Source organism: Sylvia atricapilla, chromosome 1 (assembly GCF_009819655.1).
Source record: "Sylvia atricapilla isolate bSylAtr1 chromosome 1, bSylAtr1.pri, whole genome shotgun sequence".
In the NCBI taxonomy this organism is placed as follows: Eukaryota; Metazoa; Chordata; class Aves; order Passeriformes; family Sylviidae; genus Sylvia; species Sylvia atricapilla.
This window is the reverse complement of record NC_089140.1, coordinates 67,651,720-67,666,145: the sequence shown is the minus strand read 5'-3', so window position 1 is coordinate 67,666,145 and position 14,426 is coordinate 67,651,720. Positions and strand designations below refer to the sequence as shown.

General features: G+C 43.2%; 1 protein-coding gene across 1 annotated transcript; it reads left to right on the top strand.

Annotated features, from left to right (window-relative positions):
• Positions 1–13,012: 13,012 nt before the first annotated feature.
• On the top strand, positions 13,013–13,903 carry PPP1R3G (protein phosphatase 1 regulatory subunit 3G). Its single transcript, XM_066341132.1, has one exon. The coding sequence runs from the start codon at positions 13,094–13,096 to the stop codon at positions 13,901–13,903; it is 810 nt and encodes a 269-aa protein (XP_066197229.1). The 5' UTR covers positions 13,013–13,093.
• The last annotated feature ends 523 nt before the right edge of the window (positions 13,904–14,426 follow it).

Genomic DNA, 14,426 nt, shown 5'->3' with positions numbered 1-14,426 from the left:
TACCCTGTTTTTTACACACTTCAGTCCATTTATTCAGTGGTGATGGACTGTAAAAAAGGTCCCACTCAGACTTGTTCTTTAAGGGGCTTACAGAGAAAGCTCTGCTGAGCTACTCCCCAAAGCAGCTGTTCAAGCCAGGAAGATCAGTGAATGCTAACCATGGACCAAGTTGTTGGATATGGTTTAAAATGCCATTAAAAACCCCCAAACAACCAACATCTGATCTGTTTTTCTAAGAGCTAAACCCTTGGTAATCTGGGAAACCTACTCACTCAGTTTTGGGGTATTATAGTGGTAGAAGAAATGAGAGGGATAATTCCTCCAACAGGGCTCTGGGGAGCAGGAGTGTGTTTCATGTGTATTCAAGCAGGGTCATCACCTCCACTTATCTCCCAACAATGAGATTTTGTCAGGGCCTTGCATGATACTGGGGAATTTTCAAATTTTCAATCTTCACATTCTCTCTCCTCCTAACAAATCATCTGTCCTTCACTTTATGGATAATATGAGGCACATGTACTCTGTTTTCTATTCACACTTCCTTGCAGTAGGTAACAAACTGTGGCCATGTTCCTCTGGTTGTGCCTCCATTTGCTGGGAAACACCCCAGGGAACACTTTCACACCCACCTCGACCTTCCATGGGCCAAAAAGCTGTCCTCCTCCTTGTCCCATTACAAATGGGGAAAATGCTGCATTTCCATTGCCAAGGTCTTCTCTCCTGGCATGACAGATACCAGACACCATTTCCCCTCAAACTGAATAACCAATTAACATGATTGTGTTAAACTCATAGCAGTTTTGTTCTCAATGTGTACATAATTTTCCCACTTTTATGAGCTGCTGTGCTAAAGGATATCAGTTGTCCCTGCAGAAATTGTCTTGATAATATCCTTAGAACATTTTATCTCTAGTAGCATTAGTGCTGCTCCTGGGATTGCAGCAGGTCACACTGTTGCTTTAATACACCACCGTGAAGATACAGAATGCAACGCAAAGAGAAAAGATAACTAAGCATTCCTTCCTGTCCATACCTTAAAAAAGAAAAAAAGGTGGCACAGAAATTTAAAAGTAGGGTGCATTTTGTCTTAAGATTGGTGCACAGTATTTCCTTCCTGTCACAGCTCAATCTTCCAGACTGCTTCAAGGAGAGGATTTGCCATTCCCACCAATAAATTAGTATTTCTTGTACCTGTTATTGTTCAGTCTTTTGTGTATTACTGCATTTTATTAATAAGTATTAGGATTGCAAGGCCACTGGCATTTTTCTCTCACTAAACCGTTTCTCTGACACCCCCAAATTATAAAAGGTCCTGTGCTGCACTTCACACCAATCTTGTGTGGGGCTGGCTGTAGCTGTTTCCACCAAGGATGGGTGCCAAAGTTTGGCCCTGCAAGCTTAGTGCAGTAAAATTTCAATCATCCTTTTGCAATGCAACATCAGAGCCACGTGGTTGTTGGTTTCAGGCACAGAGAAGCTGGACAAGGTGCCAGCAGAGGAAGAAAGCCACAGGGAGAGGAGCCTGTTCTCCCAGCCAGCTGGAAGCCTGTTTCTCTATGGATGGATGGAGAGTTTGCCTCAGCCACCCTGCCTGCACACAGGTTCTCTAAAAGCAGTTACTGGAGTGCCTGGATTCACAATTTCTCTCCCTAATATTATTTGTGAAATCAAGCAACAGAAACTGTGTAGTATTTAAAATAACCCAAGATTTAAAAAAAGACCCAAACCCACAAACCAACCAAAACCACATTCCTTGGTAAGAGTAGTATTTTCAGCAAGATCTAAATGTTTAGGGACCAGTGTGGCATTATCAAAAGTTTAAAATTAGAATTGTACATTTCATTCATTTGAGCAAGATTCAGGGTTTCAGCCTAGAAGTACAGTAAAAATATTCTCCCTGCCCTCACCTTCCAACTATGCTAATGTTAAACTGGCTCATAGGAACAATGGAAGGCAGTTTTGTTCAGGAAGCATTTAAAAGACTCTGTGAAGGTTAACCATCAAGTCAAGGTAAATAAGCACATATATATGACTGTAAACACGACAGTAATATGAGAAGCCAGGAGCACAGGTAAGAGTATAAACACAGAAGTGTGTATGTGTATGTGAGTTGAAGCCATAACTACAGACATGAAGATTTTTTTCCTCTGGTCCCCATGATTTTGAAGACTGGAGGCCTCCCAAGCACCTTTCCTGGGAAGTGTGCACAGTTAACATGGTATGCAAGCAGCCTGTTCTACTCTCCTTTCCTTTTTTAATTTCTCTTCCTTAGAATGGTCATACTCACATACTGGGTTTTTTTGTAAGTCTTCTGGATTTTTAGGAATTTTTTTGTCCAGAACAACTCTGAGGTCTTTGTATTTCTTTTTTAAAGCCCATATTTCAAATGAAATATTAACAATGCTACTTTGAAAGAACAGCAATCTGTGGATTACGGTTTAAACCTAAATTTTGGTGGATTTAAAACAATTATATTTTCTATAAATGCAGTTTTATCCAAACAGCTGGTGAAAATGTGAAATTCCCTCCACTATTTTTTCATGCCTAAATGTTTTAAAAAAATTTTTGAATAAAAGCTCTGCCAGTGCAAGTTGGCTCTTTACCTGTGCAACCCATTCACACAAAATCTGCTGCTGATTGCAATGATAAGGAAAATCAATTTCATCTTTAGCACTTGTGTCTTTGTATTCTGCCTTCTAGCAGGTTGCACTCAGATTAACTTCTTTCAGTAGTTGCTGGTTTGTTTGGGAACACTTGAAGGAACAGGCAAACCTTTGTACATGCCTGGATTTTTGTTTTAGTCAAAAAATCCAGACAAGAAACTGCACCATCCATTAAATCATGCAAACAGCAAAAATTGGATCAGTGTGAAGACATGGCATCTCAAATAAACTTTTAGACTTCACTGGTTGCCTGGAGAATTAGAGCTCTCTGCAGAACATACTGAAGGGTGACCACCTCACTACTTTTATTCACTGTATTTAAACGTGAAAAATAAAGAGGGCGATTTGCATCTTGTTGCTGCTGAGTGACAAAACTGTCTGTTCTGTAACATGAATCAAGAAATGATGACTACATGGATTCATTTGTAAACCATAGTGATAAGACATTCCCCCTGAACATATGGCAGGAAAGAAACATAGAATTTTGCACATAGTCATTAATCTTCAAATTTGAAAGTAAGACAGGCTTCACAGTTAAACAAAAACACTCTGCCTTTGGCCAAGATAAACTTTTTTCTTTTGGAGTGCAAATGAAATTATTTCTGTTGGGGAATAAATGCATCCTTCTTGTGGGAGAAATAAGAAATACCATTTTTTTCTTCATTTGCCAGGATAACTAAAAAACAGCATATAATATTAAGTGAAATTAAATGCAATCTTCAAGGACAATGAGTAAAAAAGAAAAACTGCAAAGGAGAGGAAATTACTCTTGAAATAGATCTTTAAGGCAATTTAACTTTTTTAAATCACTGAATCCATTTAATATTCACAATGAAAATTAATCCACTGCTCTTAAAAGTTTTGCTCAGTTCAACAATTCATTAATCCCCCTTGGTTGTTAAGTTGTTCCTCCTCATGTCTCCAGCCTGATTAGTAATTCATAAGATAACTAAGGCTCAAAATATTGGTTCCCTAAGACTAGTCTGGCTAATCCTGATCTTATTGAGTTATCCTCAGATTTGCAAGTTAAATGCTCAGATGGAAAAGGTCTGGGTAGCACTGCTTATGTGATTAAGAAATAGTGGCATGCTCGGGAGAGGGACATTGACTACCAGAAATCAAAACAACAAGTCCCGTGGGATGAGTGGGCAGTGATCTACTTACTGCTGTAGGGAAGAGGGTAACGCAGAGCAGTGAAAACTTTCTGTTCACTTAAACTCTGCTCAGGCACTTCTGTTTCTTGGATGGGAGATGGAGCAGGGTGTAAATGGCACCACTTCTTCAAGAACATCTTTATTTTGAAAACAAAGTGTCTTCTTTCAACTGAATTGCTTTTGAACTCCTTACAGTGTGACTTCTTGAAGTATTTTCAAACTGAAGTGAGTCCTTCTGCTTCACAGAGTAAAAAGATAAACAGCTCAGTTTTGGCACCGTTAGGTTGCAATCACAGTCTATCATATTACAGAGACATTAGAAAAGATGTACTGAGTCACGGAAGTAGCAGCCTTTAAATGTCTCCTCAGTTTGGGAGTGAAAACAAATAGGAGACGTGGGATTTGTCTTTTTGCTTCAGTTGGATATAAAAAAGGACACAGAAGCGGAGTTACAGCAGATTAGTAGTCCAGATACCAGCAAAGGAAACATATTTTGCTAAACTTATTCTTAAATATTTACTGTATGAAAATGTATTGAACTATGTATTATCTGCAGATGGCTTGTAAAAGCAACTGCCCTGGAAAGTGCCAAGCCAGTAGGAACAAAAAGTCTAAAAGAACTTTATTAAGGTTGCAATTCCAATTCATGGTGATATGAATCATGATAACATGCTTTAGTAAGGTTTTAATGGCATGATCACATACTACTTACATGGCTGGAGGACTTGGACTTCATTTTCCTCAAATTACGAAGAATGCAGGAAGGAAAATGATAGTCCTGCCACAGAGGCAAGTGATTTTCTTGTCTAAAGGGACTAAATTTTCATTGCTGCTCCAGACAGTAAGCACCTGGCAGTGCTATGCAAATTGCTCAATTTGGCTACCTAATGCATAGTGATAATTTTCTACCCCAATAACCCAAGCAGTCAGATTTCAGAGTTACTGAGCTCTCTAGCTGAAACCAAAAGGAGATGCAATAAGTCCATGAAAAATCTTCTATTCTCATAAGCAATTTCAGAAGTCAAGTTGCACACTTCCAAAATGAGCACATAGAATAAAGGGACACTTTTTACCTTGACCCCTCTGCAGCTCAGCCCTCTAATGCTAAAAATCAGGAATAATTAATCTCACAGTAGTCTACTCTTTTCTGAAGCACTTGAAGATACTGTGGTGCTGAGCAAAATGGAGGGTCCTGTGAGGAAATCCAATCACATCTCCAGAGCAGGACTGGAATGCTGTCCAGTAAGTCACGCCTGCAGCTATACTTTGAGCAATGTGGAGGAAAGCAGTGACACCACCATTAAGTAGCCGTCTGTCTTGTGCGCTGAACGAGACAGTCCTGAAAGAAAAATGGCCTAAAAATGCATAATTAAAGGCTGTAACCTTAATTATGGCATAAAAAAAAAAAAAAAAAAAAAAAAAAAAAAGGCTGCATTAAGGCTATAAAGGCAAATGTGACTTCAGGCAACTGTTAGTGTATTGATGCTTGAATCTGTATTCCCATCATTCTTTTAACATGGATTTTTTTTGTGGGTAATTAATTAGGCTCTGTTCTACCATTTAGGAAAAAACATACATTGATTTGATGAAATGTAGCATATTGCCCATTGAAATGTGGGCAATACAAAAGAGTAGACAAAGTGTATTTCGTTTACCTGAGTTTGCAGGACAAGGTTTATGTGTATCTGTGTTTAAAATTGCTGTTGGACTTGGACTAGAAGCACGTCTTGAGAGAAACTGCCATGAGTTCTTGAAGGAGCAGTAGCAGACATGAACTTGTGCGTGAAAGTAAGCATAGCATTTTAGTGGCTCCACCCTAGTATCATCTACCCAATTAGGTTTATACTTTACAATGCTTACAACATTTTATAACGTCAGCTTGGGGAAACATGTTTCCCAATCCTGTAAAGCAGTGACTTAGCTGAAACAATGTAATAGAATTAAATACTCGCTAAAATTACTTGGAAGGTAAAAATCATTTTACCTGACCACCAGCATTGCTGCAGTTTGTTCACCAATTCTTTGCAAGCAGTAATAATAATAATAATAGTAATAATAATACCTTTTATATGACAGGTGCAGCAGCAACTCTGACTTGATGTTCACACACCTCCTCCTTCATCCTTTAACAAGTGATTCCTGCCTTTTCTTCTCCGCAACCTGGGCTGCAGCAGGTCACCTCTTGAAGTGTGCTAATGCACCCTTTCATGTTTGTTAGATTACTACCCTGACAGGATCATGTGTGCCATCAATCTTGTGCATTGAAAAGCCTCAACTCTGATTTGCTTCAAAAAAAAAAAAAGTCCTGGGTTTAGAATGTTTTCTGATTTTAAAGTGTTAGATAATACTGGTTCCTTTTGTGGAACAGGTGATCTTTTACATGTTATTTCAATTTTCATTTTGCAGCTGGAGAGGAATGTATTTGCAATCAGATGAAAATTAAAAGCAATGACAATCAGCCACACCACCAGATGGAGCTTCTTTTCTGCCTTTTCTGCTGAAGGTGCTGAAGCCGTGGAATTGAACTCACTGGAATTGTGGGACTTTTAAATGTTTTTGTAGTCAATGAAATAGAAAACTCTATATTTTTATTTCTGGTGATACAGGACTAAGCATCCCTACATTCATAGATGGCTACTTCAGCAATTTTTGTGTACTGTTAATGACAGCTATTGTGCCAGTCCTTCGCTTTTATAGGGTTAGGCTCTATCACGCAGTCCTGTTTCTTGTTCACACACTTGAGAGTTTTCAAGTACAGGCTCACTTATTAGAATGGCACACTAACATTAAAGCAGCGCATATTTCCGCTCTTCTTTCTTTCCTGCTGTAAAATCTATTAACATTCTTCAGAAAAGCGAATCTCTCTGTATTCAGCCCACTACATAATGTATTTTATGCACTGAAATTCAACTCTGAAGTCTCCTTGTGTGCTTTTAGAAGTAATGTATTGTGTTACAGATTCCTAGTCCCTGGTTTATATATACATCAAATGAAGTTATGATGTTCATAAGTCATGAAAATCAATATAAATGACTCTGATAAACATTCTCTCTCTTTACAGGATATACTCTATCAGATACCTGTTTTGCTATCTAGTATCATAGCTGAACTATTGAGAACTGACTGTAACCGAGGCAGTCTGGGAAAATGCAGAGAGACAGGGTTGAATTTATTCCTTTATTGACAGCATGAAAAAACACACATTCAAGCCAACAAATTTTACTGTAGCATTTATACAGCAAGACGGCTTGGAAGCCTATTCCCATTTTAACCCAAGACATGAGACAACTTACCCAGCTGCAACTGCTGGACTGAAAAGGTTGGTCTACATTTGCCAGGAGTTATTAGTCCAAGCTGGATTGCCCAACTCTGTTTTCCCAAAGGACGGGGAGGTACCTGAGCTGGTGAGGTCAGGTTAGCATTCCACTGTGCCACGTCAAACACAACTCTGACGACCAACAAGGTTTTGCCAGCTGACGTCATGAAGGTCCTTCTGACCAGCTGGCAAATTCTGTTGTCCTGGGAAAGACCAAATGAGTTCATGCCACTATTGATTCTGAGTGAGCTACGGTGCCTTGCTGCTCGTAACAAAGGCAAACACAAAAAGACAAAGCAGAATTAATGTGGGTACAAGTTCATGTTGTTTTCCATTTTCATGTTGCATTTCCAATGAGTAAAAAAATCTAATGCTGGGAAGAAAGAGTGGGAAGAAAGGGGGAGGGGAAATCTCATGACTCAGACATGTAATGGTCATGTGCTAACAACTCAAAAGGTGATCTAGGATGTGTTGTTTTGTCATATTTTATATCCTTTCCAGTACTTAATTTTGGAGGGCATGTCAAGCATTTGGAACTTCTGAGTGTCCTTAGACAAGAGGTAAACATCTTCTGTCTGAATAAGTTTCCTGACAGAATTTTAAGTAGACACTGGGCTATGTTTTCCAAAGGCAGGCTGCTAGGTGGCAGGGCAGGAGCAAAATCCAGCAACTTAAGAAAGAAGGCAAGAAAAAAGAGTTAATTATTTTAATACTTTAGCAATAGTTTTGGGAGTAGAATGCCCTTTGTATCACCATACTCTGGGTAAGATTGAGCTTCTTCCTCACTGAAGTCCAATGCAGTACACTAGCATAATGTAGGGCAAGAATTTGAACAAATTATACTTTTCCTAGATTGAAAAAAAAACCCTGAAGCAAGCAAACAAAACCCCACACAAACATAGAGGTTTTACATGTGAGAACCTGGATCCTAGTGTTCATCAGAAACTTTTGAAAGAGATGCGGTTCTGCAACTTTCTGGAGATCCACATTAAAACAAACAAAACCCATAAAACAAAACCCTTTTCAACTCCTGTGCTGTGAATACCCTTTGGAAGCTGAAACCATTTTTTCTCACTGGTAATCTGAACTTTTTCATTTTCAGAGACTGTTTATTTGAGTTAAATTGTTGAAATGCAACAACAATCTATAAAGAAGGCAGGATGACAACTTGTACATGGGAGGGGGTTTTTATCACCATATAATTTACCAATTAAAAGACTGACAAATGGCCTAAGATTTTCAGTGTACCACATGAACATAAAAAGTTTAGATAAATACCTTATAAAAACAAAAGGTATTAAACCTATCTTGACACCTGTATGAACCACAAGATCAAAGCAATACTTCTGAAATCTCAGTGAATGTTTTTGTGCAATGTGGTTTTGTCACAGTTAATGCCAAATTCGTTCTGAATTTAGAATCTTTTGTGCCATTACTGGATATTTACTTGTCATGAAGAATGGCCGTGATTTTATGCCAGATGTAGGGAAATCTCAGACCTACTGAAATCAATGACAAAACTCCACCTTCAAGGAGGTCAGCATTTCACCCAAATGAAGAGACATTCCTTGCCTTACTGACAAACACTTGATATTAGTAATTGAAAAAGGATATTCAACATCATTATAGGAAACACAGCCTATAATTGCTGTAGTTCATAAAAACTGAAAAAGTGTATTTTCATGCACTTAATTTCATTAGGAACATCAGATAGAAAGTCTGCTGAGAAACAAGAAAAACTGTACAGCAGAGATGTCTAAAAGTGCTGTCTGAGAGACTCAAAGCTCTAAAGGGTTTTGCTTGCTGGGCATCCTGCAGAAATTACATTTAAATATTTGTATTTAAGACTTAGAAATTAAAGTAATCACTTCCATCTATTTGCTTCCATTTCAGTACTCTTTCCATTATGGACCTAATGCATGCCTTTTTGAAGTACAGCTGCCTGGTTTACCTGCATAAAGAAGAAAATTAGGTCTAATAATCTAGCTTCTGAATGATTTCTATTCGTATTGTATAGACCCACTGAGTTTTTTATTCAGTGTTTGGCCATCCTCATAAACATATTAAATTTAAATTCCATCCTTACTAGAAACACAGAGAAGCCAGAATTTCATATGGGATAGGGAACATCTTTCTTTTTGTTTTTAATAACTGAAGAGGCTATTAATACCCTTCCTGGAATTTTTGTAACAAAAAACATGGCTGCTAAAACCGGGATAAAGAGCTACATAATTTTAAAGCAAAGCAAGAATATTGTTTGAACGAATGCTGCTAGCATTTGAAAAAGGTGGTATTAATTTTGTGTGTGGACTGTGATAATCCCTGCCTATTTCTAAATCCCTGCAAATTGTTTCATAGGGCTTAGGAGTTATAACTCATTCACATTTTCTGGCAAGCTATTATCATGGGAGATATAACAGTAAAGTAGGAAATTGGAGAGATCTGGCATATTTGAACTAGACACATCCAAAAATGGAATACTTTACCTTGGACTAACTGGAAAATCTGCTAGCTTTGGGTTTGAAAGTTGAAGGTAATATTTAAAGTGCATTAAAAGAAATGATGAACAGTATTTGAATGGGTTTCTGTTTTACATTGTGTGGTTGAGTTGAATACACAGATTCTTCCAGTTACTTGACTCTGGGTGTCTGCAAACAAATATTTTCATATGAATTTTCTGTTCAAGTGATGACAACTATCGATCCAAGCAGCTTGACCAATTTATCAAGCTCCATATCAAATATAGCTCCAACCCAAATTCTCTGATCTAATGAGTCCTGAGACATACAGTTCCATGCAACCATAGGGAGAACTGAAAAGCAATACCATGGATTGCTTACCACTGATTTTCACATACTTTTTTTTCCAATGTCATTTTCAGTAATCATCTTAGTATGCAAATGCTTCTGCAAAATGTGTGTGCTGATTGCAGGATGGGGTCAAGGTGGGCTGTTGGGAAACGAGAAGCAGGGAAATGAAAGGAAGTGCTGTGTTGATGCAGTGTGCAGTTGATAACCTTAAACATATCTGGTCCAGGGTCAGGGAATGCAAAAAGCCTCATGGCTGCTAATAATGCTATCTCTCTTTTACTAGGAAATCCCTCAGGTTTTATCACATTTTCCTTAATAGCAAATGTGGTAAAGTACTTAGAAGCCTGAGACCCGGCTTGCACCATTCTTTTAGGAGAAACCATTTTAAAACACGTAAGAGAACACTAAATGCCTCCTTAACTAACATCCTCTGGCAGGGTTTGTTGTGTAGTTGAACATCTGTTCTAAAGGTTTATGTGATTTGTTACTCCTTTTAAAATGGTAGCAATTGATTCCCACTAAAACATGAGTTCGTGTGCTGCTAATTGCCTGACTTTAATTATTTTCCTGCAATATGGATTCATGTTGGCTTAACTGCTTTTGCTTATTTTCTATGAATTGTAGTTCTTTTTGCAGGCATGTCTCCCAGAGCTATGGAACATATAAGAAATGTGTATTAATTGCTACCATATTACTTAACTCTTATTAATATTTACAGTTGTTTTCTCTTTTTGCTGTCCCTTATTTTGCTTAAACCTTTCACATTACTCTGAAATTTCTAGTAGTCCAAATGGTTTTGCCTTATGAGCAATTTTTTCCCTTCGCTGCCTAAAACATTTGTTAATGATCTGGCAAGCTGGGATAGCTTCCCCATGAGCAAGTAAGGGTTGGTTTCTTCATTTCTGCTTTCCCCACCATATAGCACTTCAAGAAATTAAAGTAGCAGTGTTGTATTTTAGGTAAGGGTTCTTGAACATATTTTAAGTACTAAGCACCCCTATCCTACACACCATCTACTCATTTTTCTTCTTTCCAGCTTAGTAATTTGAGGTGCCACAGCCTCAGCCAGGTGAGTGAGGAGGTCTCACTTCCCAGGCACAAGTAAGGAACTGCTTGCAACCTGTTTTCATCACAGTGAATGTTACTTAACGGGAGAGTGTTAGGGTGAGACCCAAAATTCCCATCCACTGCTCTGCAAGAGACACCAGCAGGTTGGGAGTGATGATGCAAAGAGGTGACACCAGGACCTTTGCTGCCACGTGCAGGAAGAGGACAATTGTGTTCCTCCTTCCTGTGCTGCACCAGAGCTCAGCTGAGTAACTCAGGACCACGGTCTGTGGTTTAGTTGAGGCTGGTTGGTTCCAAGAGCTGAAGTGGTGGCACACCAGCTCCCTTGGAGCAGACAAGGCAAAGGAATGCTCCCGTGAAGGGTTTAGCCAACAGCCTGCCAAATGTGGCAGCTCCCAGCAGAGCTGGTGATCAGCAGCTGATTGCAAACTGGTGCTCATCACGTTTCCCATCAGCACAGCGGGCACCAGCCAGGATGTTTGTCCTTCTCTCCTCTTCTTACAATGCCCTAAACCAAACAACAAACAAATGTCGAGTAGTCAAGATTATCCAGCACCCCTGAGGAACTGCTCGCTGTGCAGCTCTTCAGTCAAGGTGCAGCAAGAACATCCTCACAGCAGTGTCTGCTAGGAAAAACTGTTTGGTGATGTTTCTGCTGCTTTGACATTCATTCCTCTGTGAGACCCAGACTGCACACTCAGTTGAACTGCAATGTATTCACTCACACTGGGAGGCTGCTTTTTGGCAACCAGACTGATGCTAAAAATAAAACAACCTATGCAAAACAAACAAAAAACGCTCCTTGCTAAGTCCATAGTGGGAGCATGTTGCTTCAGAAAGCACTGGGTTTTCTGCATACGCTTCCTGGAGTCTCTTCCATGAGAAAAAGAATGTAGGGAAGTTTAATAATGTAGTATTTTTGCAACCATCCGTGCAAATCACTCCAGACAATAGCCGCGGCACGCACAAAGTACAGGACCAAGTTTGGAAACTTCTCAGATATGGACCTCATCCTACTTATAAAAACATGTTATAAAGGATGCTGTTTACTACACGTCATACCTACAAAATAGAACAGAGAGGGATACTACTTCTCTTTATTTATTTAGGGGCAATGCCTGTATTTTGTTTCCCCTTCTTGTTCTTCTGTATTTTTTAATTGGAAACTTTGGAGATAGCCTGACTTTCTAAAAGGTGTTTGTGCACACGTGTAACTCCTGAGCTTTTGGACTGGATTTTACACGAGCAGCAGTACAGTTAGTAGCGGGTGTGGGTGAAAAAAATAGAGATTTGCTTACAAAACATATCACAGTTAAAAAAAGTTAATGCCTTTGGAGTTTGTTTTACCTTTGGGGTTTTGTCCTCGAGCTCTGGTCTCAAAGATTTTCTCTGCAGTTAGGAAAACTGATTAACACACAACAGCCGCGGGGTCTCACAAACTCCCAGCAGCGGACGAGCGCGGCTCAGGGGCAGCGCCCGGCCCTTCTCACGCCCAGGCCGGCGGCTCAGCCCCGGTCCCAAGGGCCGCTCAGCGCCCACCGCCTCCCGTTCCCTGAACGGATGGAACTCCTCGGCGATGCCAGCCTGGGGCTGGGGGGCTCCCGCTTCATCCCGACCCTCCGGGCTCTTTCTTCCGTGAAACTCCGACGGGTGGAAGCCTAAATACCGACGACGGCGATGGTGACGATAATAACGAGTAATTAATCACAGTAATAAGGAAGCCTGCTCCAGCAGCGCCCCGGCCCGGGCGTGCGGGGCGGGGATGCGCGGGGGCCCCGGCGGGGCGCCTCTCCCCCGAGCCCGTAAAAGCCGGCGCGTTGCTCGCAGCTCGCAGCTCCGCGCCCCGGTAACCGCGGCCCCCGGCGGGCGGGAGGACGTGCGCGGCCGCCCGTCGCGGCTGTTTCCGCGTCGCCCGTCCAGGGAGGTGCCGGCCCCGCCCCGGCCCCGCGGGGAGGCTCCGGGGCCGGCGGGGGGCGCGCCCCCAGCCCGGGGCCTGCGGCGGGGGCGCCGGATAAAGCGGTGGCGGCCCGCCCGCCTGGCGGCACAGGGGCGGCCGGGACGGGCCCAGCCGGGCGCCCCGCCATGGCGAGCCCCGCACGCCCGCGGCAGGAGCTGGCGGCCGAGCAGCGGCGGCTCCGCGGCGCGGCCCCGACGGCGCCCCGCGACGCCAAGCGGGAGGCGGCGGGGGAGCGGCCGGCGCCGCTGGAGCTGCGCCGCTGCGGGCGGCCGCCGTCCCCCGGCGAGCGGCAGGAGGAGGGGGAGGAGGACGAAGAGGAGGGGGAGGCGGCGGCGGGCGAAGATTGTTGCGGCAAGTGCAAGAAGCGGGTGCAGTTCGCCGACTCGCTGGGGCTGAGCCTCGCCAGCGTCAAGCACTTCAGCGACGCCGAGGAGCCGCAGGTGCCGCCCGCCGCGCTGTCGCACCTGCAGAGCCCGCCCGGCGAGGAGCGGGAGCCGCCGCCGCCCGGCGCCGAGCCGCCGCCGCCCGCGCTGCTCCTGGTCCCCGACTTCCCCGACGGCGGCGAGCCCGGCGCCGAGCGGCTGCGGCGGCAGCGCGTCTGCCTGGAGCGCCTGAGGCGGCCCGCGGCGCCCACCGACGTGCGCGGCACGGTGCAAGTGCTGGGCGGCCCCGGCCCCAAGGAGGTGACGGTGCGCTACACCTTCAACGAGTGGCTCTCCTTCGTGGACGTCCCGGCCGCGCCGCTGGCCCCCGAGCCGCCGGCCGAGCGCTACGGCTTCACCCTGTGCGTCCCGCCGAGCCTGCGGGAGGGCTCGGCCCTGCACTTCGCCATCCGCTACCGCGGCCCGCAGGGCGAGTTCTGGGACAACAACGGCGGCCGCAACTACACCCTGCGCTGCTGCGGCTGCCCCGGCCCCGCCGAGCCCCGCTACTGAGGGCCGCCGAGGGGCAGCGCCCCGGCCCGGAGACTGCCCCGAGCGAGTCGGGGGGGTTATAGCAGGAGCTTCAGTTTCTGCCACCGAAACATGGATGTGCGTAGGCTCGCATTGCTGTGGCTTGTGGAATTGTTCTCCTTTTTGGTTTTTCGTCTTTTTTTTTTTTTTTTTTTTTTTTCCTTTTTGAGAGAGAGCAAGGAGACTGAGTAGCGTGGGCTTTTGCTTTTCCCCTCTTGAAGTGAGTTTTGAGGTCTTGATTTGGGCTTGACTCCACTTACCTGATTAGTCGAGCGCTCGTGTGAAAACTTGGTGGCGTGTTCGCTACAGATTTAACTTAGGATCCCAGTTTTTCAGATCCATTTGAAAGACACAGTACTGCGACAGCAATGGTGTGCTTTGTCCTTTTTTTGTTATTTTCTCTTAGTTCAATGGACTCCGTAACAATACGCTTCACTGTTGTGAGCACCTGTCAAACCCGTGACAGGCCTGCGTGCCCGTCCCACCTTCGCCATGGCTGCGGCAG

Coding starts and splice junctions, on each gene's coding strand:
- PPP1R3G (XM_066341132.1), top strand. CDS start 13,094: ATGGCGAGCCCCGCACGCCCGCGGCAGGAGCTGGCGGCCGAGCAGCGG.